At 40.9% G+C, this 13,287-nt stretch overlaps 1 protein-coding gene across 33 annotated transcripts in view; it reads left to right on the top strand.

The window, feature by feature from the left end:
• Positions 1 to 13,287, top strand: part of ZNF644 (zinc finger protein 644) — an 81,100-nt gene that overhangs the window by 21,191 nt on the left and 46,622 nt on the right. For 24 of the 33 annotated variants that reach the window (XM_065554236.1, XM_024105873.3, XM_065554234.1 and 21 more), the window contains one exon: positions 10,425 to 10,474. The exons of 2 other annotated variants lie outside the window; for them this stretch is intronic. Coding sequence is in view for 8 of the 31 variants with exons in the window: in XM_024105877.3 (XP_023961645.1) it covers positions 10,425 to 10,474 (50 nt within the window). In the remaining 23 variants the exon portion in view is untranslated. Of the gene's footprint in view, positions 1 to 10,424; positions 10,475 to 11,012; positions 11,109 to 13,287 lie in introns of all 33 variants that reach the window. 7 more of the 33 variants (XR_010589699.1, XM_065554219.1, XM_065554218.1 and 4 more) reach the window with 1 other exon arrangement.

The following is a 13,287-nucleotide window of genomic DNA, read 5'->3' as shown; positions in this document are numbered from 1 at the left end:
TAAGCTTGAATATATAAGCTTGACTTATGCACTTTTGTTTTTAAAAAACAAAGCATGAAATGCAATTTTTCAAACAAAAACTTCTTCACTGGAACACTGGGAAAGAGTGCATGAGAAAAGGCTACTGTCCCTTTAAGTGGCTGTCTGTAGCCTACCACCTGCAGCCTGGGGATAATCAACAAGACTCTTCCCTGCCCTAGCAGCTCAGTTATATAAACCAGGAAGCAGAACAAAAGTGAGGGGAGTGGAAGCCACATGGGCAGCAGTTTGTAGGTACCAGCCTGTCTCTTGGATAGTATTCTTTTTCTCATGCACTGTTTCACAAACATTCAAGCACTTCTTAATTAAGAAAGTTTTATTTTCAGATTTTAAATATCTAAGAGAAGTTCTTGCAATGTTATTTTTTTGTAATGGGAAAAATGTCTCTTCCTCAAAAATGGCTGAACTATTCTTGCTAAAACCTTCAGAAATATTCACCATGGGACAGAGGTCAAGTCTAAAACTTCTCAGCCTATAATAGGGTTACCATATTTCAACAATCAAAAAAGGGGACACGGGGTGCCATCCTAGCCCTGCCCCAGCCCCGCCCCCTCCCACTTCCCGCCCCCCTCAGAATTCTCCTTCCCCCGCCACCCTAACTGCCCCCAGGACCCCACCCGCTATCTAAGTCTCCCTGCTCCCTGTCCCCTGACTGCCCCAATCACTCTCTACACCCCCTTCTCCCGACAGCCCCCCCAGAACAGCCAACCAATCTAACTCCCACGTTCCCTGTCTCCTGCCTGCCCCAACCGTTCTCTACATCCCCTTCTCCTGACAGCCCCCCCCCCAGAGCCCCCAACCAATCTAACCAACCCGTTCCCTGTCCCTTACCTGCCCCAACCGCTCTCTACACCCCCTTCTCTTGACAGCCCCCCAGAACCCCCGACCAATCTAACCCCCCCGTTCCCTGTCCCTTACCTGCCCCAACTGCTCTCTACACCCCCTTCTCCTCACAGCCCCCCAAGAACCCCCGACCAATCTAACCCCCCCTGTTCCCTGTCCCTTACGTGCCCCAACCGCTCTCTACACCCCCTTCTCCTGGCAGCCCCCCCAGAACCCCCGACCAATCTAACCCCCCTGTTCCCTGTCCCTTGCCTGCCCCAACTGTTCTCTACACCCCCTTCTCCTCACAGCCCCTCCCCCAAACCACCGACCAATCTAACCCCCCCCCATGCCCTGTCCCTTGCCTGCCCCCCCCCCCCCCCCCCCACCAGGCCGAGCTGCGGGCTCCACATGCAGCCAAACAAATAAGGTGCTGCTCTGCGGGGGAGGAGGGAGCGGGGGAGGGGGAGGGACTCTGGCTGCTAGAGGCCCCAGTGGCTGCGAGCGGCTTTCAATCAGGCCCAGCCGTCCAATCAGCCGTGCTGCACTCTGCATGAGGGGAAGGGGGAAATCCCGGACATTTCTACCTTATTAGAAATCCCCCCCAGACGGCCATTTAAAGCTAAAAAAGCCGGACATGTCTGGGGAAAGCCGGACGGATGGTAACCCTAGCCTATAAGGAGTTTGAAGACACGAGCAACTGAAAATGGTGGTTTGGAATGGAAACACTTAGGGTACCCTAATAATAGCTGTTGCTATGGAACAAAGTCCAAGAAATAAAATAGGATCTCTATAGCCCAAGTCTTCCTCTGTGTTGAGTTTGTATGTTCATGCAGCTTTGTAAATGTGAGATGGTGGACAGCTGTAGTTTGTGCATACTGGAGATTATAGAGCTTTGACTTGGTGATACTATAGAAAAAGGAATTTTCTATAATTCAAACAGGAGAGAAAATTTCGGCAGGTGACATATCGCCAGTATCATATACTGTGAATGTGTTGGAGAGATTTTGCTGACATATAGACCTAAAAGAAATTTAGGGTGAAGGATGATGCCAAGCTTATGTATAGTGGAAGCAACTTGTGGATTGGAGTGAAATGGGGAGAGAGACTTGCATTATGTTTGAGTTAGCTTTCCTTGTTCAAGAGAAGCTGTTAGCTTTGAGATATATAGATGAAGGAAATTGAGACAGCTAGTTTACTTGATCAAGATAACTAAGGTGGAAGGTGGTGCTGAAAGATGTACAATGGAGTATCAGTGTGATATCTCTAAATTGTAACTTAAGATGGCAGGAGTGAAGGTAGATGTAAAGAATTGAATTGCATTGCTTCTTGTATCTTTGACGCAATCCTACTACATGGTAGTTCTTATTGTAAGAGACACCAGACGCTGACATAGCGAGAGGTGGCAAACACATTTTTATTTAATAAGTAGCGTGTTAAGTCTGTGGAGTATTACCACCAATCATTGCAATTTTCCTTTTGCAGAGTAAGTAAACTTTCAAGTAACAAATACACATATGTAATCTGTTAAGCGTTTGAGGCAATAAAATGTTTTCAAAACTTTGCCATTTTCATATGTACACATACAGTTCAGTCATCTACTTGTTCATTGCTTTGACTGAATACTGCCCAAACAGTTTTTTAAAAGAATAGTATTTGAATTCTCTTCTCTTTCCTCCCCCACTCTCTCTAACAGAAATGTCTTAAAATTGAATATTTTTGTTTGTTTAGGAATGCGGAGGGGAAAAATAACCATTTATATTTTTAATAGTAAATTCTTTGTGTCCATCCAAGAGTCTACAGTCTACTGGAGATTTATTTCTTTCTGACATGAGGCAGGGCTCTTTTAGTCATTTTACTAGCATTGTGTAAGTTTGGAATAAATATCCATACCTCAAAGTATCTTAATTGATGAAGCACATGTTTTTGTTCTGTATCTTTTCATTCACTCATTTTAGCTCCTTTAATTACTTTTTTCCCCTCTCACTGAGTGACACAATTCTTCACTGCTTTGTTTGTTATCTTTTTTGGCATGTGGGGACTTGTAATCGATTTGTCTGGTTACTATCAGTTTTATTTTGTTTCCTCTTCTTGTCAGGCATTTTTTGAACTGCTTCACCATCTATGATTAGGACTGTCAGTAAATAAAAACTTTCTCTAAGACCAGAAAATCGAGAGATTGCAAGCCTCACCACGGTTTTGGGGAGCTCTGCATGTGTATTATAGGTTCTTCGAAATGGGTGATTGGACAAAGGAATAAATGCAACTTCTCTGAGATTAGTTTTCTTCTAGACTCAAAAGCTCATATGACTGGCAAAATCTAGCAGCAGATTCAGGAAGCTAAGGGCAGATCTACACCTATCTGACAGGAGGGCTTCTCCCATTGACATAGCTGCCATTGTGCTCTCTACACAGGGGGATAGATCTGGATAACTATCACTCACTCATTTTTCACACTCTGAGGCTACGTCCTCACTACGGGTGGGGTGGAGGGGGTCAATTTAAGATACGCAAATTCAGCTACGTGAATAGCGTAGCTGAATTTGACGTATCGGAGCTGACTTACCCTGCTGTGAGGACGGCGGCAAATCGACCTCCGCGGCTCCCCCATCGACAGCGCTTACGCCTACCTCCGCTGGTGGAGTACAAGTGTCGATTCGGGGATCGATTGTCGCGTCCCGACGAGACGCGATAATTCGATCCCCGAGAGATTGATTTCTATCCGCCGATTCAGGAGGGTAATGTAGACGTAGCCTGAGTGACATTGTTATACCAGTGTAAGATTATAGTGTAGACCTGGTCTAAGTCTGTTTTTCTTCTCCTTAGTGTAAGGGAAGGTTTCTTGAGCAAATGTAGAGACCAAAAGCCTCTAGGAGAAATAAAGTTTTAGCTCCTTATACGGCAAACACTTTTGTGCACATGCTTAACTTTAAGCTCAAGTAGTCCAATTGAAGTCAATGGGTTAATTCATAAAGTTACACACCCCCTTTAGTGCTTTCAGGATCAGTGTTTTAATTTTCAATATTTTGTTTTGCCTCTAGCAGTTTTGTAAAATTTAAATAAGATAGCTTACTCCTGGCATTTAAATAAAAAAGCTAGGGTTGTCGATATAATCACAGGTTTCACAGTTAACTCATGTGATTAACTCAAAAAAATTAATCAGGATTAAAAAAATGTATTGTGATTAATCGCAATTTTAATCGCACTGTTAAACAATAGAATACCAATTGAAATTTATTAAATATTTTGGATGTTTTTCTACATTTTCATATATATTGTATTCTGTGTTGTAATTGAAATCAAAGTGTGTATTATTTTTGATTACAAATATTTGCACTGTAAAAATGATAAACAAAAGAAATAGTATTTTTCAATTCACTTCATAGAAGCACTGTAGTGCAAACTCTTTGTCATGAAAGTGCAACTTACAAATGTAGATTTTGTTTGTTACATAACTGCACTCAAAAACAAAACAATGGAAAACTTTAGAGCAGGGGTAGGCAACCTATGGCACGTGCGCTGAAGGCAGCACGCGAGCTGATTTTCAGTGGCACTCACACTGCCTGGGTCCTGGCCACCGGTTCGGGGGTCTCTGCATTTTAACTTAATTTTAAATGAAGCTTCTTAAACATTTTAAAAACCTTATTTACTTTACATACAACAATAGTTTAGTTATATATTATAGACTTATAGAAAGAGACCTTCTAAAAATGTTAAAATGTATTACTGGCACACGAAACCTTAAATTAGAGTGAATAAATGAAGACTCGGCACACCATTTCTGAAAGGTTGCCGACCCCTGCTTTAGAGCCTACAGGTCCATTCAGTCCTACATTTACAGGAGATAATGCTGCCCTTTTCTTATTTACAGTGTCACCTGAAAGTGAGAACAGGCATTTGCGTGGCACTTTTGTATCTGGCATGGCAAGGTATTTACATGCCAGATACACTAAACATTCGTATGCCCCTTCATGGTTCAGCCACCATTTCCGAGGTCATGCTTCCATGCCGATGATGCTCGTTTAAAAAAAAAATGCTTTAATGAAATTTGTGACTGAACTCCCTGGGGGAGAATTGTTTATCTCCTGTTCTGTTTTGCCCACATTCTGCCATATATTTCATGTTATAGCAGTCTCGGATGATGACCCAGCACGTGTTGTTTGTTTTAAGAACACTTTTTCACTGTAGATTTGACAAGACGCCAAGAAGGTACCAATGTGAGAATTTCTAAAGATAGCTACGGCTCTCAACCCAAGGTTTAAGAATCTGCAGTGCCTTCCAAAATCTGAGAGGGACGAGGTGTGGCGCATGCTCTCAGAAGTCTTAAAAGAGCAACACTCTCATGCTGAAACTACAGAACCTGAACCACTAAAAAAGAAAATCAACCTTCTGCTGGTGGTATCTGACTCAGATAATGAAAATGAACATGCATCGGTCCACACTGCTTTGGATTGTTATCGAGTAGAACCCATCATCGGCATGGATGCATGTCCCCTGGAATGGTGGTTGAAGCATGAAGGTACATATAAATTTTCAGTTCATCTGGCACGTAAATATCTTGTGATGCCAGCTACAACAGTGCCATGAGAACGCCTGTTCTCACTTTCAGGTGACATTGTAAACAAGAAGCGAGCAGCATTATCTCCTGCAAATGTAAACAACTTGTTTGTTTTATCTATTGGCTGAACAAGAAGTAGGACTGAGTGGACTTTGTTTTATTTTTGAATGCAGTTTTTTGTACATAAGTCTATATTTGTAAGTCCAGCTTTCATGATAAAGAGATTGCATTACAGTACTTATATGAGGTGAATTGAAAAATACAATTTCCTTTGTTTTTTTACAGTGCAAATACTTGTAATCGAAAATAAAAATAAGTGAACACTGTACACTTTGTATTCTGTGTTGTAATTGAAATCAATATATTTGAAAATGTAGAAAACATCCAAAAATATTTAAATAAATAATATTCTATTATTGTTTAACAGTGTGATTAATCGCAAGACATTTTTTAATCACTTGACAGCCCTAAAAAAAGCATTTTTAATTTAGCTTTTTATAAATTTTACATTTCAGTAGCTTAAGTTATCACGTTAGTTTTACAAAGCCTCGGCCTGATTTAAATCAGTTTTTAAAAAATCATGTGTTCAAATCATGATGTAAACCAATGATCTAAATTGCTCCACCCTGGGTGCTAGTTTTACTCTTAGGAATCGGATGTGGATAAAGTAATTTCAGACTCATAACTGGAGCCATAAAGATCATCCAGTGTCCCTCCCTACGCAAGCATTTAAAAGGAGCAGGAAGCTGTGTACTTCATATAGAGCTAGTTAGCCTTGCTGATTGCCTATGTGGGTGATTGCAATCTGATGAGTACACATACTCAGTGCAACAGCTGAGTTAGCTATAGTAACTGACTCAGAAATGACTGGTTTAAGATAAATGCTACTTTTTTCAATCCCTTTCAAAGAGAATTACGTAAGTGTGAAGAGGAGTGCCTCATGAGACGGTTATATACTTCATACTTCCCTAGGTGGGGAAGCTGGGATTTAGCTAGCACTTTCCTAGCATGTACACACTCTGTTCTTTCCCCCAATCCTTCTGACCTTAGTTCTTAAGGTCTTCAGATTTCTTTAAGACGATGGTAAGACTCTAATACTTCAGGCCTACAACAAGAGGAAGCCAGAATGTGAACATGGTGAAATCTTTTCTTTCTGATAAAAAGTTTTTTAACTTGCATTTCTCAAATTATAATTCTGGAGTGGGAGCATCCTACTAAATGTCATACCTAACAGATAGTGTGGATGTAGTTTATACTGATAAAACTGCTTTTCCTATTATTGCTTATTCTGGGCCACTCCCTCCTTCCAAGTGAAATAAGTTATACCGGCAAAAGTGCAGTTTTGCTGGTATATCTGTCTCTATGCTCAGGGTTTTTGCCAGCTCAGCTGTCTCAATCAAAATCACACCTCATCACATCCCTGATCAATATAATTCAGAAAAAGTTTGTAGTATATATCTAGGATCAGCAGTTGCAAATATCCAAGGCAGATGCAGCAGTAGATTCCTTAGCAAATGACAAGAATTCATTTGGGAAAGGGCTCCTTCCTAATGGAATAAACAGAAATGAAGATAGATTCCCTCAGAAAAAAATATAAAGTGTTGACAGGAGCATTGCAGGCTTCAATTTAATCAATGCAGATTCATCGTAGCCTTTACACAGGCCACAATAGCGTAGTCCAATGGCACATCCTATGTTTTTTTGTGCTACAGTAAATGGAACCTGTCTTTTTGATTCTTTTCCCAGTGAATTGTGGGAGAACTTTTCTGTCCTTCTGGGCATACTGGGGGAAGACATTAGAGGACTCTCAGCAATTGAGAGATTTAGCCTGTGTTCTCACTGCAAAGTGGCTGGGCTACCAGCCTGAGTGAAAGGAGCACCTGAGCTGTAGCTTATATCCTCACCAGTCAGGCCAGCTAGCCTGGGCTTAAAGCATCACTAAATTCAGATGGGAGAGTTGTGTGGCTGGGAGGGAGGTTAAGGGCAACACCCAAGGAAGAACCACAGTTAACTGTGCTGTAAAGACATATCCTTAAAACTCTGGCTTTGTGTTTTTATTTAATTTCAGTGACTTAATTTATAATTTTGGGTAAGTCTTCGGTAAATATTCCACACCTTTGCTCTCCAGTCAAGATGTGAAAGCTCACACATATGTCCTTTAGTTTTCTCAGAGGCCCACTAGCGAAGCCATCAGCATTTCAAAGGTAGAATATAAAGCAGGGGAAAAGGGAGAGAACAGCCTTCTGGACTTTCTCCATATAGCATAAAAGAAGCAAAATTTATAAGTTCAATTTTTAACAATATTGCTTGTCACCTTTAAACTCAGTTGTCTTAGTGGCCATAGGATTTGAAGGGATGGAATGTTTTGTGTTCATTACTGTCTTGATTTACTCTACATCTAGGGTTACGATCTTTCAGGTTCCCAAAAAGAGGACACTACCAGAGAGGGAGGGGGAAGGGGGAGCTGGAGGAGAGGGTACAGTTGGAGGGGTGTCTACTGGGAGGTGGTATTTGGGCGGTATGGGAAGGGTGTGTGTATTGGGAGGGGCATTTGGGGGGTGCTGGAGAGGTGTGTGTACTGGAGGGGGTATTTGGGGTGTGGGAGGGTATGGGTACTGGGAGGGAGTATTTGGGGGGACATTGGGGATGCAGGAGGGGATGTGTACTGGGAGGGGTACTTGCAGCCTCACTCTCGATGTGGGGGGCAGTGGCGCTCCCTGTCACAGAGGCAGGGCGACTGGTGCAGGCCTGGGACACAGTTCCAGTTGTCCATCAGTGCTTCCTTGCCTCTTCCCCTTTCCAGGGCTGGGAGCCAGGGCTTGGGTGGGTGGGAGCGGGAGCAGGCAGCTGCAGTGCAGGGACCAATCCGGATGTGGAGCCAGCTCTTTCTGAGCTGCAATGTCTGCTCCGCAAAAGTCCCGGACATTTCCTCTTATTTGAAAAATCTGTCCAGACAGAGGGCGGAGGATCAAAAAAGAGGAAATGTCCAGGAAAACCCGGATGTATGGTATCCCTATCTACATCTCTTTTGTTAGAATTGTTTCATCTGTGTAGTCCAAAATGGGATTAAAGGGGATGTGACCCAGTTTCAAATCACAGGGGTTCATAAAATTATACTTGGTAGTTTGGGACTGAAGTCTGGTTGGAGGGGATGAACAGGGAAGAGAGGTGACTTATCTAAAGCACTTTACCTAAAACAGCCAAGCAAAAGCCCTTTGAAGCCATGTCTACACTTGGGGGAAGATGTATTTTTAATGTGTTAGCTAAAACATGTTAACTAACACATGTTAAGACTACAGTTTGCCTGGTCTATACTAGGATTTTAACAGGTTAGCTGGTCAAGAATAAAACTCTAAGGGGTGTTAGCCAACACCTTAAAAACACACTTTTCCTAGTGAAGACAAGGCCTTAGTTTGGCCCAGCTCTGATGTCCTTCAGCACTTGGTCTCAAAAAGGTTGGTGATTCTTTTGAAGTGGTTTAGAAAAATTGTTCTCACTTTCCCCACTTGCTTCCTTGTCTTCTCTAATAGAGTCTGAGTCATAGAGTCCCAGAAGAGACCACCAGATCATCTAGTCTTACCTCCTGTATATTACTAAACCCCACCCAGTTATGCCTATATTGAGCACAATAACCTGGATTAGAATAAAGTATTATAGACTAAAATACTGTGTGCCACAGGCAAAGAACAGGAGAGTCTAAAGCCCCGGCAATGACGGAATTGATTTGTTGAGATATGCCGAGGTGATCGTAGCAGGTACCCAGCTGGCCATGCTGCAGAGGAAAGTGAAAAATCCTCCAAGATCCCTGCCAATGTAACCTTATGAAAAATTTCTTTCTGATCCCGAATATGGCAATCAGTTTGACTGAGCATCTGAAAGAGAATTCTCTTTTCCGTCTCAGAGCACAAGCTCATCCTGTCTGTTGTCCCATCTCCAGATGTGACCATCTCTGATGTTTTAAAGGAAGGGGGGGGGAACAACCCCCCTAGGATTAATTTGCGTGGGATAGATTCTTTTCTGACCTTGCAAGTAACTGGCTAAAGCTCTAAACATGGATATAAGACTCAGGACTGGAACTCCCTTGACCACTGAGTCTGGTCCCCCACCATCATAGGCAACTCTGTTATACAATCCCACCGATATTCTGGGTCGTCCAAATTGTTCTTGTACAATATTCTGATCCTCCTGTATTGTCAGTGCCTCCCAACTTTGTGTCATCAGCAGATTTCATTAACAGGCTCCCACTATTTGTAATAACCTCTAATAAAACTGTTAAATAAGATCAGTCCCAAAACTGGCCCTTGAGGAACTCCACTAGTAACCACCCTTCAGCCCAATAGTTCTCCTTTAGGCACAATTTGTCTTTTACAATTCTTGTACTAATCCTCATCTGCTCCAATTTAACTAATTATATCCCATGTGGGACTGTATCAAAAGCTTTACTGAAGTCCAGATAGATTAGATCTACTGCATTTCTGTTTAAAAAATCAGGTCTTTTCAAAGAAAGATATCAAGTTAGTTTGGCATGATCTACCTTTGGTAAACCCATGTTGCATTTCATCCCATTTACATCCAGGTACTGAACTTATTCTTTCAGTTAGCTGCTTGGTGCAGTCCAGGGAAATAGCTTAGCAGACATTGAAGATGTTGGCAAGGGGTTTTCCGTGACTTTTTATGTGATTTTCCTGCTCTGCTCACACAGTTTACCCAAGAAATATCTTGTGTACATTTTTGTTACTGTATCAAGTGTCAGGTCTGTAGATATTCAGGGTCTCTCCTCACCTTTTTAATTATAATAGTTATCCAGTCATTTTGATATCTGTGCATGTGAGAGGGAAAGTGACTTTCTGGATTTTGATCCTTACAACTTGGGGTAAGATGAAAATACTTCCATGTGTATAAACTCCTCACTTGATGCTCTGCTGATATGTCATCAAATGCTTACAGGATCCTAAGCAGGATGATGGCTCTAAGATTTTCATTTTTTTTATTTATTATTTTGCAGGTTTGTTTTAAATCAGACCTCGCAGCTTGATACAAATAAAACAGACAAAGGTAAGTAGAAAATCAGCTTATAAAAAGGGTATGTAGCAAATCTTTTATCTGTTAATACCTACTTATAAATAGCCAGAAACACTGGTTTACGGAAATTGGAATAAATTAATAAGTTAAGGTGAATGTTTACCTGTTTGTAATAGCTTATTTTTCCTCTTCTGAGATAAAAAAAATGAAATTCTTGTGCTGTTTTGTGTTGACTGTGTATTTAACATTATGATGACAAATCTGTCAAATGATCCATAGCCGAGAAAGTAACCTGCACTTGTGCTAGCCATGGAGAACCAAAAACAGTGAAGACTTCATTCATGTGAATTTCTATCCGCAAATTGTCCACATGCTTATGAAAAGCTGACAATGTAGTTTGCTGTGCTACAGAAGTATTGTTTAGATTTGTATTTCAGATTTAATTCAGTTCATAGCTCTCTTAACTGGTACATAAATGTTCTGGTGGCCACTCAAATTTCCTAACGTTTTACAAAATGAAATACCAGAGGACATCAGGTTTACCTATATTCTTTGGTTTTCCTGTCCTCAGGAACTGTATCAGATGGCATGAGACTGACTGACAAGCTAGTAAAGACTTTACTATAAAGCATTGATATTCTTCAGAGTATTACATGGGCATTCTCAGGTAACTGCAAAATATATGTTCTCGAGGAGAATTTTTTTTTCACTGCAGCATTGCCAAAAAGGAACAATTCACAATAAATATTTTCAGATCAAGGAAATTCTATCTAAAGCTGGATTCTAGGCCTCTCTTTATTGCTTGACATTCTGTTTCTCCTTCTCTTCTATTCCCCCATTAAAGTTTAAGCAAATTTAACTTTGAAGAACAAATGATTCACAGTCAGATCTTTTTAAAACCTCTTGATTATCAGTTGGCATTCCTTTTTACATTTTTAGGTGTATAGGAATTTGCAATCAAAGGTGTCCTCACCTTCTTGCTAGGGTGCTGGGGGGGAATTAAGGGACCAAACAGGTGAGTCTCTAAGGCAGTGGGGTTGAGTATTAGGAGTTTGGCCAAGACTTGTGTTAGAGAAGCTTTTTTTCTAGGGCATGACCAGGGCCATTTGTATTCTGAAACATGCTGGAATGAAATGCTGCTTCAAAGCAAACCCTTTCTGACTATGCAGCAAGTGGAAAATCCCATGATAAAATAAAGCATGCAAACAGGTTGATTTTTTTTTTTTAACTAAAGATAAATCCTGGGCCAAACAAGAGCAGAGTGTGCTGCATGATTTTGAACAAATTGACGTGGCATGAGAGGAATTGGGGAGACAGAGAGCTTAAAGACGGGGAGACAGGTGTAGATAACACCACAGAAGACAGAGTACAAAAAAGTTTGGGTTGTATCAAGAATAACGTTTGTAGATATCTATGCTGTTCAAAAGGTATCTGAATATATCGGTGACTTAAGAAACATGGGTCACTGGTCAATAATAGCTAGGTTCCATTACCAAAAATTAGCCATGAACTCAACTGTCCCTCATTATTAGGGACATCACTCCATTTTAGACCTAAATATACCTACAGTCTATAGAGATCAATTTGTTACAAACACAGATTTATAAAATCAAGATTATAGAAAAAGTTCTCTGTGGTAATGAAATTAAATTTGAGCCTCTATAATTTTAAGCTCTCTGCATTACTACACCGCTATCTTGATATAACGTGACCCGATATAACACGAATTCAGATATAACGCGGTAAAGCAGTGCTCTGGGGGGGCGGGACTGCGCCCTCCGGTGGATCAAAGCAAGTTCAATATACTGCAGTTTCACCTATAACATGGTAAGATTTTTTGGCTCCCACGGACAGCGTTATATCGAGGTAGAGGTGTACTTGGCCTACTAAAGCATGGCAGCTTTAGTTAAGGACCCATTTCTCAAGGAACTTTCTGTGCTTGAAACCTGGTCATGATGGCATTGTATGTACAGAAACTTCCTCACTTATCTGACTATTTAGGCTCTACATTCCATTTTCTGCTCGCTGTTCAACTAACATGTAATCTTTGAACCAAATAATGGGTAGCTTGCTATTTTGGATGGGATGGGTTTACACATATTAAACTTGCTTTGTTTCTCTGATCTGTGATTAATATGCAGACCTAAAATGAGTTAAAATTGCTTTAAAAATAAATTGAAATGTACATTTTAAAATAGGCTTGAGCTGCTTTGTGTCTTCACCTCTTTTGTCCTAGGATTCTGAAAGAGCCACAGGTATGGACCTAACAGCACTGATTGTAGGAGAAGACTTCCTGGGAGTTTGAAATGTCAATTTTTCTACTGGTGTAGGTTTATGTACTGGAGTAGGTAACTCTGGGCTGAATATTGTGATCTTCTGTTGTTTGGAGGAAACAGTATAAACAGACAGGTTATTGTATCATGTTGATATTTAGCTAGAGAAGAATGTTTCCAATACCTTAGTGGCATGTATATGTTTAACACTGGAACTGATGACAATTTCAAGCTGGACTTTAAAAAGTGGAACAACTGGAACTCTGCAAAACTATGGCCACAATGATTTTAATCTTTACCCCCCAGATTGAGTTTATAATAGAAGAACCATGAATGGGGAGACGATGTTTGTTGGGCCATGTATAGTGTGTATTTAAGTCTTTTGGGCCCCTTGTTACCTGTAATTTTCATGCCTGATAATGTTTAACTGCTTTTTCCCTAATTTACAGGGTAGATATAGATACAGTGTATTAATAGCTTAAATGTGGCGGGAGATTTTTCTTTTATTTTTGGATAGACTGGTGCAGCGATATTGCCAGGGCAGAGAGCACAATAAATAAATAAATAAAAGTG

The sequence above is a fragment of the Chrysemys picta genome, chromosome 8, assembly GCF_011386835.1.
Source record: "Chrysemys picta bellii isolate R12L10 chromosome 8, ASM1138683v2, whole genome shotgun sequence".
NCBI lineage: Eukaryota > Metazoa > Chordata > Testudines > Emydidae > Chrysemys > Chrysemys picta.
Note: the sequence above shows the minus strand (reverse complement) of the source record. Positions and strands in the feature narration are given on the sequence as shown.